The 13264-nt window shown below is 40.6% G+C and overlaps 1 protein-coding gene across 5 annotated transcripts in view; it reads right to left on the bottom strand.

The window, feature by feature from the left end:
- Nucleotides 1-13264, bottom strand: part of LOC124277870 (tyrosine-protein phosphatase non-receptor type 18-like) — an 86739-nt gene that overhangs the window by 52460 nt on the left and 21015 nt on the right. For all 5 annotated transcript variants that reach the window (XM_046713590.1, XM_046713587.1, XM_046713586.1 and 2 more), the window contains exon 2: nucleotides 1350-1458. In XM_046713590.1, coding sequence (XP_046569546.1) covers nucleotides 1350-1458 — 109 coding nt within the window. The remainder of the gene's footprint in view (nucleotides 1-1349; nucleotides 1459-13264) is intronic.

Below are 13264 nucleotides of genomic sequence, written 5' to 3'. Positions count from 1 at the left end.
CCACATCCCCAGAACCATCACTGTCTTCCAATCTGAACCATCACTGGCTCCACATACCCAGAACTATCACTGCCTTCCCATCTGAACCATCAATGGCTCCACATACCCAGAACTATCACTGCCTTCCCATCTAAACCATCACTGGCTCCACATACACAGAACCATCACTGCCTTCCCATCTGAACCATCAATGGCTCCACATCCCCAGAACAATCACTGCCTTCCCATCTGAACCATCAATGGCTCCACATACCCAGAACCATCACTGCCTTCCCATCTGAACCATCAATGGCTCCACATACCAAGAACCATTACTGCCTTCCCATCTAAACCATCACTGGCTCCACATACCAAGAACCATCACTGCCTTCCCATCTGAACCATCAATGGCTCCACATACCCAGAACTATCACTGCCTTCCCATCTGAACCATCAATGGCTCCACATACCCAGAACTATCACTCCCTTCCCATCTAAACCATCACTGGCTCCACATCCCCAGAACAATCACTGCCTTCCCATCTAAACCATCACTGGCTCCACATCCCCAGAACCATCACTGCCTTCCCATCTGAACCATCACTGGCTCCACATACCCAGAACTATCACTGCCTTCCCATCTGAACCATCACTGGCTCCACATACACAGAACCATCACTGCCTTCCCATCTGAACCATCACTGGCTCCACATACCCAGAATCATCACTGCCTTCCCATCTAAACCATCACTGGCTCCACATACACAGAACCATCACTGCCTTCCCATCTGAACCATCACTGGCTCCACATACCCAGAACCATCACTGCCTTCCCATCTAAACCATCACTGGCTCCACATTAATGCCGAGCACCAGGCAGGGACCAACAAGTACCATATTTTAACGTCTTTTGGTATGACGCGGTCGGGGATCGAACCCGTGACCTTCCGCTCTCCGGGCGGACGCTCTAACCACTACACCACGAAGGCGGTTCCTTCCCATCTGAACCATCACTGGCTCCACATACCCAGAACCATCACGGATTTCCATCTGAACCATCAATGGCTCCAGATGTCCATGCCCACACCCCCAATGGCTCCCTGTTTTCTTTGAACCCTCATCATTCCCCCTGATGATGCCCCCTACGTTCCCGTGATGGTGCTGTAACTCATGCCTCCTGATGATGCCCCCTACGTCCCCCACGCACCCTATGTCCCCACACCCCTATGTCCCCATGCCCTTTACATCCCCACACCCCCTATGTCCCCCACATCCCCCATGTGCCCCACACCCCTATGTCCTATGCCCCCTATGTCCCCCACACCCCTTTGTCCCCCATGCCCCTATACTGTGTTAGTGCTGCAACTCACAGGGCAGGATGTCCTTGTATCTGTTTTTCTTGATGTTACACTCCTTCTTGCCCTCATCTGATGGATATTTATTCTCACTCTTGTTGGCGATCTGGATTTCCCTCAGCTCCTACAACACAACAGGATGACATGGTCAAAAATATTACCTTTAGTGCGAGCAAAATTTAAATTTTGTCACTTGTTTCAGAATATTTGGTTCTACAAATCCATAACACAAATTTACAGGACATATGTGCTCATTATGTATCAAACTCAAAACCCTGACATCAAAATGTAAAAAACAGTTCACATAGATTGACATAGGCATGTCAATGAATATTTCAATATTCAATATGGGCCCCAACCCTCTGACTGACGCCTCAGATTGATCTGATACGGTTGTGCAGTGTTTCATTAGAGTTCCAAGTTCCCCTACTAGTAATGGGTAACAAATACATCAACAAGTCACTTATAGCTGTATGATGGAGATCAGTCTAATTGAGTCAAGACTAGACAATCCAGTGACTGGCAAACATATTTGTATTCAATGATATGCAACCAAGGGGATTCCAGGCTACTGGCAAACAAGGATAAGTTGAGTTATCCATTACTTATTACCCATTATTCGTACTCATTACCCATTACTCGTACTCATTACCGATTATTCATACTCGTACTCATTACCCATTACTTGTACTCATTACTTGTACTCATTACCCATTATTCGTGAGTCATTAGTCATTTACCATTACCAATTATTCATTCGTACTCATTACCCATTACTCACTCATTATTCATACTGTATTCATTACCCATTACTGTGACCATTACTTGTACTCATTACAATTATTCGTAGTCATTACCCATTATTTTATACCCTCGTACTCATTATCCATTACTTATTACCCATTATTCAAACTCATTACATTTGTACTCATTCATACCTCATTAATTATTCTTGTAGTCATTACCCATTATTCGTAGTCATTACCCATTATTACCAATTATTCATACTCATACTCATTACCCATTCACTCATTACCGATTATATTTATCCATTACTTATGTACCCATTATTCAAACAGAGTCATTACCCATTACTGTACTCATTATCCATTACTTATTACCCATTATTCAAACTCATTACCCATTACTCGTACTCATTACCGATTATTCATACCCGTACTCATTACGCATTACTCGTACTCATTACCCATTATTTGTAGTCATTACCCATTACTCATACTCATTACCCATTATTCGTAATCATTACCCATTATCCGTACTCATTACTCATTCTTACTCAAAACCCATACTTTGTACTCATTACCCATTATTCGTACTCATTATCCATTACTCATACTCATTACCCATAATTTGTACTCATTACCCATTACTCATTACCCATTACTCGTACTCATTACCCATTATTCGTAGTCATTACCCATTACTCATTACCCATTACTCGTACTCATTACCCATACTCATTACTTGTACTCATTACCCATTATTCGTAGGCATTACCCATTACTCGTAATCAGTACCAATTACTTGTACTCATTTTTTGTACTCATTACCCATTATTCGTACTCATAACCCATTATTCGTACTCATTACCCATTATTCGTACTCATTACCCATTATTCATACTCATTATCCATTACTTATTACCCATTATTCGTACTCATTATCCATTACTTATTACCCATTATTCAAACTCATTACCCATTACTCGTACTCATAACCCATTATTCGTAGTCATTACCCATTACTCATTTTTGTAATCATTACCAATTACTGTACTCATTACTCATTTTTGTAATCATTACCAATTACTACTCACTACATTTTACTACGTAATTTTGTTACTCATTACCAATTACTCGTACTCATTACCCATTACTCATACTCATTACCCATTAATCGTAGTATGTACCACATTCCCCTCATAGTGAGTGAGTGAGTTTAGTTTTACACCGCTTTTAGCAATCACAGCAGGGATGCACCCACAATGGACTTCACTCACTGTACCCATGAAGGGAATTGAACCCGGGTCTTAAGCATAACCAGCGGACGCTTTAACCATTAGGCTATCACACCGACCCTCATAGTGTATTCGAGGCACGCCTAATGTGGGGCAATAAACCTCCAACAAACAAACCCAGGCATAAGGACATCCTCTCAATAGGGAAGTTAAACGTGCTATCATTGTGATAGCAGACGACGTCTGACCAATATCTGTACCTTGCAAGGACAGAAGGAAATGTTTCACATTTACATAAAGTGAAAACATTAATTTGCATAAAAACATGAGTCGTAGCATGCTAGTTTCATGACATACAGAAATGCATTGTTTAAAGTGAGACTGTGTGATGCAAGGTGGGTTTAAAATCCCCTTTGAACAGTGTTCCAGGTTGAACAGTTATTCCACTGCAAGGCAGCTTCAGGAGGAAAGCTGTACGATCGCCTAGTACCTGAATATTTATAATTTGACAGTTAGGAGATAATCATACTGTGTTGGAAAATCAGAGGTATATAACAACAGAGCTACAGATAACTGTTTGGGTCATTGAGTTATGTACTCACTTGTGCTCATCCCAATTGGGTATCCTAATTTTCCTTTGAGTAACTAAATAAATTGTACTCATCTCACTCAAACTCAATTGGGTATTTTGGTATTTCCATTAGTTTTAAAAATACAATAAAGTTTAAATGTTAGTGTTTGTTATTTATATTTGATCTGCAATATGAGAAACGATAAGAAAGACTGCAAGGTGCCAAGTTCATGTCCTGAAATGGAATGTCTCAATATACCACAGTTATTTTATTTATCCACCGGTACGCAAGCTAAGATTTGACATTTTTGTGTGTACACATGTATGATCAAGTTTATTGAGTATTTTCAAAAATTCAAGCGGAATTGAGTTTTCACATAAATGTTTGCGTAATTTACGCAGATATGCAGCTTATCTGTACCTCTGTAACAAAATGACAATAGCTCTACATTTGATTTAAATCCAAAAGCATAGAGTTCCGTTTTAAATTTAAAAAATTAGACCTATTATAATTTGTTATATATCTCTGATTTTCCAAAACAGTATGTTTATCTCTATTCTACCATAACCGCGTTATTAAAATTTAAAGAAAACAAACAAGCATTCTCACTAAGGTGACATAATCCCCCGCCGCAATTATCAAATCAAACTTAAAAGTAATGAAAGAGAAGGTCGTAATATAAGATGAAGTTAAATCAGGGCTCCAGATAATTTTTCATGATCAGGAGTACGTACTCCTTATTTTTTCAATATAGGAGTACTGGAAAACAATAAGAGTACATTTAGAGTACTGAATGGAATTTAATGGCGTATCAATAATCTTGTGTTTCGTTTCATATATGCACCACAACATTGCTACTCTTGTGTAAACAGGTCAGTAAACAATAAAACAATCCTTTTTCAGATAAATACGTCTGTAAATGATTCTGAAACCGTACACCATTGCTGTGGTCCGTATCTGCTACGTTTTTAAAATTGTTTCCTACCGTATTGTGCCTATTTTATATCCGTACATACGCCGATACGGCCCTAATCTGGAGCCCTGGTTAAATGTAAACAAAAACATGACCAGTCAACCTCTCTTGATATCTTGCTCTGTAGTTGTTCAAATGCACAAATATTTTCAAGACTCACCTTGACCTTGACATGAATGTCTTGGTGTATGAAATATACAAAAATAGTAATAAAGAAATTGCTTATTGAAAAACATTCAAGGGAAGTCTTGAAAGTCTATGAAGAAAATCCAGTGAACTGTTCTTGAGATATTTCGCTGACATTCTTAACATGCAGTTTAAGATGCGGAAATCTTCAAAGTGTCGCCATGACCTTGAAATTTAAGTGAAGGTCACCAAAATCGACTGGGCCTTGCACCTTCCCCAGATGAAGCTTGGTGTCAAATATGAAGAAAGTCCAGTGAATGGTTCTTGAGATATCTCGCTGACAATCTTTACATGCAGGTTAACATGCTGAAATCTTTAAAGTGTCGCCATGACCTTGAAAATTAAGGGAAGGTCACCAAAATCGACTGGGCCCTGCGCCTTCCTTTGATGAAGCTTGATGTCGAATATGAAGAAAATCCAATTAACAGTTCTTGAGATATCTTGCTGACATTCTTAACATGCAGCTTAACATGCTGAAATCTTCAGAGTGTCACCATGACCTTGAAAATTAGGTGAAGGTCAACAAAATCGACTGGGCCCTGTGCCTCCCCTAGATATAGCTTGGTGTTGTATATGAAGAAAATACAGTGAAAGGTTCTTAACATATCTTGCTGACAAGGGTAAAACGGTAAAGTCCCCTTGTGACCTTGAAATGAAGGTCAAGTTCACCAAACCGGACTGGGACCTTTCTTTTGCTGTGATGAACCTAGGTACCAAATATGAAAAGAATCCACTCAACGTGTGGCAGGGGATAAAACATACTGTGTTAGAAATCAGAGGTATAGAACGTGATTACAAACCTCTGAATGAATTTGATTAACCAATCACAATTCAGTATTTTCTGAAGTTATGGTAGAATAACAAAAAATACCATTTAAATTGAAAAGGAGCCCCAGTGAAAAGGGATGAGTGAATCTAGACTTGCTTCATTCAGGACTTCAGAGAGGGTTAGGCTGTAGGGAGAATAACGTGGTTCAGGGACTGAGAGAGGCAAGAGGCCTGAAGCGATGCAGGTCCCAGATGTTTACCACTGAGGTGAAACCATGGATATGGTGCTGACAAACCTGGCGGAAGTAATAGTAATAGTAATAGTAATAGTCCGCATATACAGGCGGCGCTCACATCCAGGCACATTGCCTGCTCACGGCGCTACGTACATTACTATCCCCGGTCATAGGACACTTTCATACTTTCCGATACTTTTTCAACTCCCTAGGGATCATACAGCCATGCTGCCTGTTAGGCGCAATGAACTAAATACTCACATTGCCAGCACACCCTCACGGGTACCCATTTTACAGCTGGGTGAAATGAGACAATGTGGATCTAAGTATCCTGTCAAAGGATACTACGAAATGTGCCCACCTCGGGATCTAAACCAAGGTGCTTCCACTGGGGATCGAACCCAGGCCTTCAGCAAAATAGGCAGATGCCTTACCACTGCACAACTGTGCTCCAGCAACCTGGATTTGATCTTTTGATTTGCTGTTGGTAATAATTGGTAGTACCAGCTATTTGTTTCAAATACCTCTTTGTCAGTCTACCTGATAATGGTGAGTTGAACTACACGCAAACTATGCTTCATGTTGATACTAACTACATGCAGGGTTTTATAGAGACCTGTTATGAGGCTATGATCAAGTGTAGGGGTAGCCAAGCAGTTAAAGCATAAAAACCTGGGTTCGATTCCCCAAATGGGTACAATGTGTACAAGCCAAAAGCCAGTGTCATTAAAATTCTCTCATTAGAACTAAAAATCAAAATTTCATGTGAAAATGATAAATATATTTGAGCTCACAGTATGACTTTTTAAAGGTGTTTTTTTATTTGAGTGACAAAACTGTCAGACATTACAGAGGAAAAGGCTTAAGTACCTAGTTTACATCATTGCACTTGCATGCAGTTCAAAGATGACTGGCTAAAAACATCTGACAAAAAATCATTTTGTCCCCCAAAATGCAACCCTGCACAGCCACCTGTTCCTCCAGCAGTGTATGCAACTTGGCAGATATTTGGTACAATACAGTAGAGCAGAATACCCCTTTAAGATGACCGAATCCTTCAAACCAGTGTTGGTTTTAAAGCAGTAACTAAATGTGGGAAGGATCATTACTGGCACAGGTCACGTTTGTAACATAACATATGAGAAACACATGAAAATCATAAACGTGTTAAATCTGGGATTTAACATGATTCCAGCATGACTAAGGGAAGCAACTCTGACTGACTGAGTTTGGTTTTACGCCGCTTTTAGCAATATTCCAGCAATATCACGGTGGGGGACACCAGAAATGGGCTTCACACATTGTACCCATGTGGGGAATCGAACACGGGTCTTCGGCGCAACGAGCGAACGCTTTAACCACTAGGCTACCCCACCACCACCCCTGAAGCAACTCTGTACATGTAATTGAGGCAATAGATGACAAGCCTATAGAAGCCCCTTGTCTCAGGGTTAAAGGACAGTTGGTGTTCTGTGAATGAATTTAATCACTGATTACTTGATAGATACACACATAATCAACAAAACTGAAGTGACTGACAGACTGACTGAGTTTGGTTTTACGCCACTTTTAGCAATATTCCAGCAACATCACGGCGGGGGACACCAGAAATTGGCTTCACACAATGTGCCCATGTGGGGATTCGAACCCGGGTCTTCGGCATGACGAGCCAACGCTTCAACCATTAGGCTACCCCATCGCCCAAAACTGAAGTGAAACACTACTGATCAAGGTTTCAGCCAAGTGCACATGGCGTACACTAACATCAAACTAATAGCACATTAGATACTGTGTTCCCAGTACTAAGACTTCATACATAACTTTCAGACATTAAATAAAGCAAAAAAACATTATCTCAAACACCCATGGAGCTAAAACATTTTCAGTAACACTCTCTCACAGTAAACTATGAACTTGCCACAACCATAACTCATGTGAAACATTTTTTACTGTCAGATATGCTGAATCAAGTCAGGTTCCCACATAACGTGACTCGTTAAATTAGAAACTGTGTGCTCTGTTTATGTTTATTCATCTCATATATTTGTATCTACATGTCATAAATATATATACTTTCAGTTTCAGTTTCAAAGACATACATGTCAAATATCGATCTATGAAGTGGGTGCTGCATTAATAAACAGAGTACATCGACTTCAGTGGCTACAACCTCATCTCTGTTTTACTATGGTTATCTGAGGGTGTAAACTGAGGACATCCACTTCAGAGGCTACAACCTAATCTCTGTTTTACTATGGTTAACTGAGGGTGTAAACTGAGGACATCCACTTCAGAGGCTACAACCTAATCTCTGTTTTACTATGGTTATCTCAGGGTGTAAACTGAGGACATCCACTTCAGAGGCTACAACCTAATCTCTGTTTTACTATGGTTATCTGAGGGTGTAAACTGAGGACATCCACTTCAGTGGCTACAACCTAATCTCTGTTTTACTCTGGTTATCAGAGGGTGTAAACTGAGGACATCAACTTCAGTGGCTACAACCTAAACTCTGTTTTACTATGGTTATCTGAGGTTGTAAACTGAGGACATCAACTTCAGAGGCTACAACCTAATCTCTGTTTTACTATGGTTATCTGAGGGTGTAAACTGAGGACATCAACTTCAGAGGCTACAACCTAATCTCTGTTTTACTATGGTTATCTGAGGGTGTAAACTGAGGACATCCACTTCAGTGGCAACAACCTAATCTGTTTTACTATGGTTATCTGAGGGTGTAAACTGAGGACATCCACTTCAGAGGCTACAACTTAATCTCTGTTTTACTATGGTTATCTGAGGGTGTAAACTGAGGACATCCACTTCAGTGGCTACAACCTAATCTCTGTTTTACTCTGGTTATCTGAGGTTGTAAACTGAGGACATCAACTTCAGTGGCTACAACCTAATCTCTGTTTTACTATGGTTATCTGAGGGTGTAAACTGAGGACATCAACTTCAGAGGCTACAACCTAATCTCTGTTTTACTCTGGTTATCTCAGGGTGTAAACTGAGGACATCCACTTCAGTGGTTACAACCTAATCTCTGTTTTACTATGGTTATCTGAGGGTGTAAACTGATGACATCAACTTCAGAGGCTACAACCTAATCTCTGTTTTACTATGGTTATCTGAGGTTGTAAACTGAGGACATCCACTTCAGAGGCTACAACCTAATCTCTGTTTTACTCTGGTTATCTGAGGGTGTAAACTGAGGACATCAACTTCAGAGGCTACAACCTAATCTCTGTTTTACTACGGTTAACTGAGGTTGTAAACTGAGGACATCAACTTCAGAGGCTACAACCTAATCTCTGTTTTACTATGGTTAACTGAGGGTGGAAACTGAGGACATCAACTTCAGAGGCTACAATCTAATCTCTGTTTTACTATGGTTATCTGAGGGTGTAAACTGAGGACATCCACTTCAGTGGCTACAACCTAAACTCTGTTTTACTATGGTTATCTGAGGGTGTAAACAGAGGACATCAACTTCAGTGGCTACAACCTAATCTCTGTTTTACTATGGTTATCTGACTCGGGGTGTAAACTGAGGACATCCACTTCAGTGGTTACAACCTAATCTCTGTTTTACTATGGTTATCTGAGGGTGTAAACTGATGACATCAACTTCAGAGGCTACAACCTAATCTCTGTTTTACTATGGTTATCTGAGGTTGTAAACTGAGGACATCCACTTCAGAGGCTACAACCTAATCTCTGTTTTACTCTGGTTATCTGAGGGTGTAAACTGAGGACATCCACTTCAGAGGCTACAACATAATCTCTGTTTTACTACGGTTAACTGAGGTTGTAAACTGAGGACATCAACTTCAGAGGCTACAACCTAATCTCTGTTTTACTATGGTTAACTGAGGGGTGGAAACTGAGGACATCAACTTCAGAGGCTACAATCTAATCTCTGTTTTACTATGGTTATCTGAGGGTGTAAACTGAGGGACATCAACTTCAGAGGCTACAACCTAATCTCTGTTTTACTAGGGTTAACTGAGGGTGTAAACTGAGGACATCCACTTCAGAGGCTACAACCTAATCTCTGTTTTACTATGGTTATCTGAGGGTGTAAACTGAGGACATCCACTTCAGTGGCTACAACCTAATCTCTGTTTTACTCTGGTTATCTGAGGTTGTAAACTGAGGACATCAACTTCAGTGGCTACAACCTAATCTCTGTTTTACTAGGGTTAACTGAGGGTGTAAACTGAGGACATCCACTTCAGTGGCTACAACCTAATCTCTGTTTTACTCTGGTTATCAGAGGGTGTAAACTGAGGACATCAACTTCAGTGGCTACAACCTAAACTCTGTTTTACTATGGTTATCTGAGGGTGTAAACTGAGGACATCAACTTCAGAGGCTACAACCTAATCTCTGTTTTACTCTGGTTATCTCAGGTGTAAACTGAGGACATCCACTTCAGTGGTTAGAACCTAATCTCTGTTTTACTATGGTTATCTGAGGGTGTAAACTGATGACATCAACTTCAGAGGCTACAACCTAATCTCTGTTTTACTCTGGTTATCTGAGGGTGTAAACTGAGGACATCCACTTCAGAGGCTACAAGTTCTAATCTCTGTCTTACTAGGGTTAACTGAGGGTGTAAACTGAGGACATCCACTTCAGAGGCTACAACCTAATCTCTGTTTTACTATGGTTATCTGAGGGTGTAAACTGAGGACATCCACTTCAGAGGCTACAACCTAATCTCTGTTTTACTCTGGTTATCTGAGGGTGTAAACTGAGGACATCCACTTCAGAGGCTACAACATAATCTCTGTTTTACTACGGTTAACTGAGGTTGTAAACTGAGGACATCAACTTCAGAGGCTACAACCTAATCTCTGTTTTACTATGGTTAACTGAGGGTGGAAACTGAGGACATCAACTTCAGAGGCTACAATCTAATCTCTGTTTTACTATGGTTATCTGAGGGTGTAAACTGAGGACATCCACTTCAGTGGCTACAACCTAAACTCTGTTTTACTATGGTTATCTGAGGGTGTAAACAGAGGACATCAACTTCAGTGGCTACAACCTAATCTCTGTTTTACTATGGTTATCTGAGGGTGTAAACTGAGGACATCAACTTCAGAGGCTACAACCTAATCTCTGTTTTACTCTGGTTATCTCAGGGTGTAAACTGAGGACATCCACTTCAGTGGTTACAACCTAATCTCTGTTTTACTATGGTTATCTGAGGGTGTAAACTGATGACATCAACTTCAGAGGCTACAACCTAATCTCTGTTTTACTATGGTTATCTGAGGTTGTAAACTGAGGACATCCACTTCAGAGGCTACAACCTAATCTCTGTTTTACTCTGGTTATCAGAGGGTGTAAACTGAGGACATCCACTTCAGTGGCTACAACATAATCTCTGTTTTACTACGGTTAACTGAGGTTGTAAACTGAGGACATCAACTTCAGAGGCTACAACCTAATCTCTGTTTTACTATGGTTAACTGAGGGTGGAAACTGAGGACATCAACTTCAGAGGCTACAATCTAATCTCTGTTTTACTATGGTTATCTGAGGTTGTAAACTGAGGACATCAACTTCAGAGGCTACAACCTAATCTCTGTTTTACTAGGGTTAACTGAGGGTGTAAACTGAGGACATCCACTTCAGAGGCTACAACCTAATCTCTGTTTTACTAGGGTTATCTGAGGGTGTAAACTGAGGACATCCACTTCAGTGGCTACAACCTAATCTCTGTTTTACTCTGGTTATCTGAGGTTGTAAACTGAGGACATCAACTTCAGTGGCTACAACCTAATCTCTGTTTTACTAGGGTTAACTGAGGGTGTAAACTGAGGACATCCACTTCAGTGGCTACAACCTAATCTCTGTTTTACTCTGGTTATCAGAGGGTGTAAACTGAGGACATCAACTTCAGTGGCTACAACCTAAACTCTGTTTTACTATGGTTATCTGAGGGTGTAAACTGAGGACATCAACTTCAGAGGCTACAACCTAATCTCTGTTTTACTCTGGTTATCTCAGGGTGTAAACTGAGGACATCCACTTCAGTGGTTAGAACCTAATCTCTGTTTTACTATGGTTATCTGAGGGTGTAAACTGATGACATCAACTTCAGAGGCTACAACCTAATCTCTGTTTTACTCTGGTTATCTGAGGGGTGTAAACTGAGGACATCCACTTCAGAGGCTACAAGTTCTAATCTCTGTCTTACTAGGGTTAACTGAGGGTGTAAACTGAGGACATCCACTTCAGAGGCTACAACCTAATCTCTGTTTTACTATGGTTATCTGAGGGTGTAAACTGAGGACATCCACTTCAGAGGCTACAACCTAATCTCTGTTTTACTATGGTTATCTGAGGTTGTAAACTGAGGACATCCACTTCAGAGGATACAACCTAATCTCTGTTTTACTATGGTTATCTGAGGTTGTAAACTGAGGACATCCACTTCAGAGGCTACAAGTTCTAATCTCTGTCTTACTAGGGTTAACTGAGGTTGCAAACTGAGGACATCCACTTCAGTGGCTACAACCTAATCTCTGTTTTACTCACGGTTATCTGAGGGTGTAAACTGAGGACATCCACTTCAGTGGCTACAACCTAATCTCTGTTTTACTCTGGTTATCAGAGGGTGTAAACTGAGGACATCCACTACAGTGGCTACAACCTAAACTCTGTTTTACTATGGTTATCTGAGGGTGTAAACAGAGGACATCAACTTCAGTGGCTACAACCTAATCTCTGTTTTACTATGGTTATCTGAGGGTGTAAACTGAGGACATCAACTTCAGAGGCTACAACCTAATCTCTGTTTTACTCTGGTTATCTCAGGGTGTAAACTGAGGACATCCACTTCAGTGGTTACAACCTCATCTCTGTTTTACTATGGTTATCTGAGGGTGTAAACTGATGACATCAACTTCAGAGGCTACAACCTAATCTCTGTTTTACTATGGTTATCTGAGGGTGTAAACTGAGGACATCAACTTCAGTGGCTACAACCTAATCTCTGTTTTACTAGGGTTAACTGAGGGTGTAAACTGAGGACATCCACTTCAGTGGCTACAACCTAATCTCTGTTTTACTCTGGTTATCAGAGGGTGTAAACTGAGGACATCAACTTCAGTGGCTACAACCTAAACTCTGTTTTACTATGGTTATCTGAGGGTGTAAACTGAGGACATCAACTTCAGAGGCTACAACCTAATCTCTGT

This window comes from Haliotis rubra, unplaced genomic scaffold (assembly GCF_003918875.1).
Source record: "Haliotis rubra isolate DU_JTF1 unplaced genomic scaffold, ASM391887v1 Scf229, whole genome shotgun sequence".
NCBI lineage: Eukaryota > Metazoa > Mollusca > Gastropoda > Lepetellida > Haliotidae > Haliotis > Haliotis rubra.
Note: the sequence above shows the minus strand (reverse complement) of the source record. Positions and strands in the feature narration are given on the sequence as shown.